Below are 1,924 nucleotides of genomic sequence, written 5' to 3'. Positions count from 1 at the left end.
ACCTGTCCCTCCTCCCCCATCGTCCTTGGCGCCAACACACTGGGCTCCCACCAGCCCCCAGGCATCCTCCCCCTGCAGACCCCTCCCTGAGGGACCCCCACTCCCCAGTGCCCGGTGTCCTCTCCCTACACCTCTTGGCCCCACTTCTGTGCCTGGCACAGGGAGTTAGCTTAGAAATATTAAGCTAACTTAATATTTCTTAATAAGTCTGGGAAAGCGGGTGAAAAAATAGAGAGGACTTTAAGGTGGGGGGGCATTAGAAGAGACTTGTGTGGATGAAAAGGGGCCACATGCTAACCTGACCAGCTCAGGGAAGGCCTAGGTGGAGGTCCTGCAAATTCAGAGACCTACACAGCGCGTACTTCCGGGTTGCAGCTCAAGGCCCCCCGCAGGTGCGCTCCGCCTCTCCCGGGCCTGCAGGAAACTTCAAGACGCAAGTGATAAGCACTGCGACACCTACGCCCAGAAAACAACGAGCGAAGGGATCCGTTGACAGCCTGAGTGTGAAAGTGGCAAAAGAGAGCAGCCCCAAAGAGTCTCTGAGTCGGGCGCTAGGGTTCTCCGCGTTGCCTCAGCCACAAAGGATGGCCTGAAATTAAAACTTTAAAAGCAGCCCTAGGCTGGTATCTTCCCCGACAAAGATCAACTTTAATCTTAACTAGCTTACTGTCTTTTTGCATCTATCATAACATGCCTTTGGAGTGTCCGGGTAACTTCCCTTTATCGAGACCCTGCTGGGCACAGCTAATGCACCGGGAGGGACAGAGACCACAAATGTCCTCATTGTTGTTATCAGGTTAATTATTGGCTTCACTATCCTGTAACCCACCTGTGTAACAGAAGCATGTGTCTATCATTTCACTTTTTGTCCAATCCCCTTTCACCCCGCCTCCCTAATCTATGACCAGTGGATTTCATGTAACCCACTTACATCTCCTCCTTTGATGGTAATGTATAAAGCAAGGTGAAAAACTGCCATTTCTCTGGAACATTATCGCAATCCGTTTGGCTCAAATAAACTCACAAAAATTCTTGACAGGTTTGAATGTTTCTTAACACTTGTTTCTAAAATTTCAACCTAGAAAAGTGTTAGCTGTACAATAATCCTGGGCTTTATTCAAGACCAGAGCGTCTGGCCAAAGGTGACCCCCCCTTCTTCCCCCCTCTCCCCCCCTCCCCAGCAACGTTTCTGGCTCCTTTTCTGCCTTTTCCATTTGGTATCCTTGTCGGTGGGACTGTTTTTTCCTGGGTAGGTGATTGCCTGGAAAGCTGCTTTCCTGAAGGACTTTGTAAATCCCCTGTACTCAGGGCAGAAATTGGTCCCTTCTGAGACTTTCACCTCCACATTATGCACAGGACCAAGGATAGGGGGAGTAGCTTTCCAAGAAATGACTTTAGACACAGATTGAGGACTTCCAAATCTTGGTTTTTGTGAAGAATTTTAATGGCTGTGTCTGAGAGATCTTCAGGTTCTTCTGATAAGCAGGTCTGTGCTCAGCAGATCCCCATCATCAGATGTGTCCCACATTCCTCGTTGCCTTGCAGACACAAAAATGTGCAAATTTCCACAAGTAATTAAAACAAGTTGGTGAAAGGGAGTCTGCTTACATGGAACAGAAAGTAAAATGGAAAAATTGTAACATGATGGAGAACAAATGCTGATTTCTGTCCACAGCCTCTGGGCTCTCCAGCTCTTAGGCTTTGGCTTTTACACAGCGAAACCAAAAGGCGGAACAAAAGCTAGAAATCAAAATTTAAAATTTTTGATTCAAACTTCAGAAGGCTGCACAGTTAAAAATAATGTTTTCTACATCAAGAAAGCTGGGCTCCCTTATTCTGTGAATGTGGGCAGGTTATTGAACCTCTCTGATTTGGAGTCCTACCTTACAATACCCACTGCATAGAGGTAGGCAGAAGTAAGCAT

The 1,924-nt window shown here is 47.2% G+C and overlaps 1 protein-coding gene across 1 annotated transcript in view; it reads right to left on the bottom strand.

Annotated features, from left to right (window-relative positions):
- NSUN2 (NOP2/Sun RNA methyltransferase family, member 2) overlaps positions 1–1,924 on the bottom strand; it is a 30,971-nt gene extending 29,047 nt beyond the window's left edge. The window contains exons 1-2 of the mRNA XM_005858118.2: positions 1,889–1,924; positions 363–551 (exon numbers count right to left, since the gene is read on the bottom strand). Coding sequence (XP_005858180.1) covers positions 363–551; positions 1,889–1,924 — 225 coding nt within the window. The remainder of the gene's footprint in view (positions 1–362; positions 552–1,888) is intronic.

This window comes from Myotis brandtii, unplaced genomic scaffold (assembly GCF_000412655.1).
Source record: "Myotis brandtii unplaced genomic scaffold, ASM41265v1 scaffold115, whole genome shotgun sequence".
Classification (NCBI taxonomy): domain Eukaryota; kingdom Metazoa; phylum Chordata; class Mammalia; order Chiroptera; family Vespertilionidae; genus Myotis; species Myotis brandtii.
This window is presented reverse-complemented; position numbering and strand designations above follow the sequence as displayed.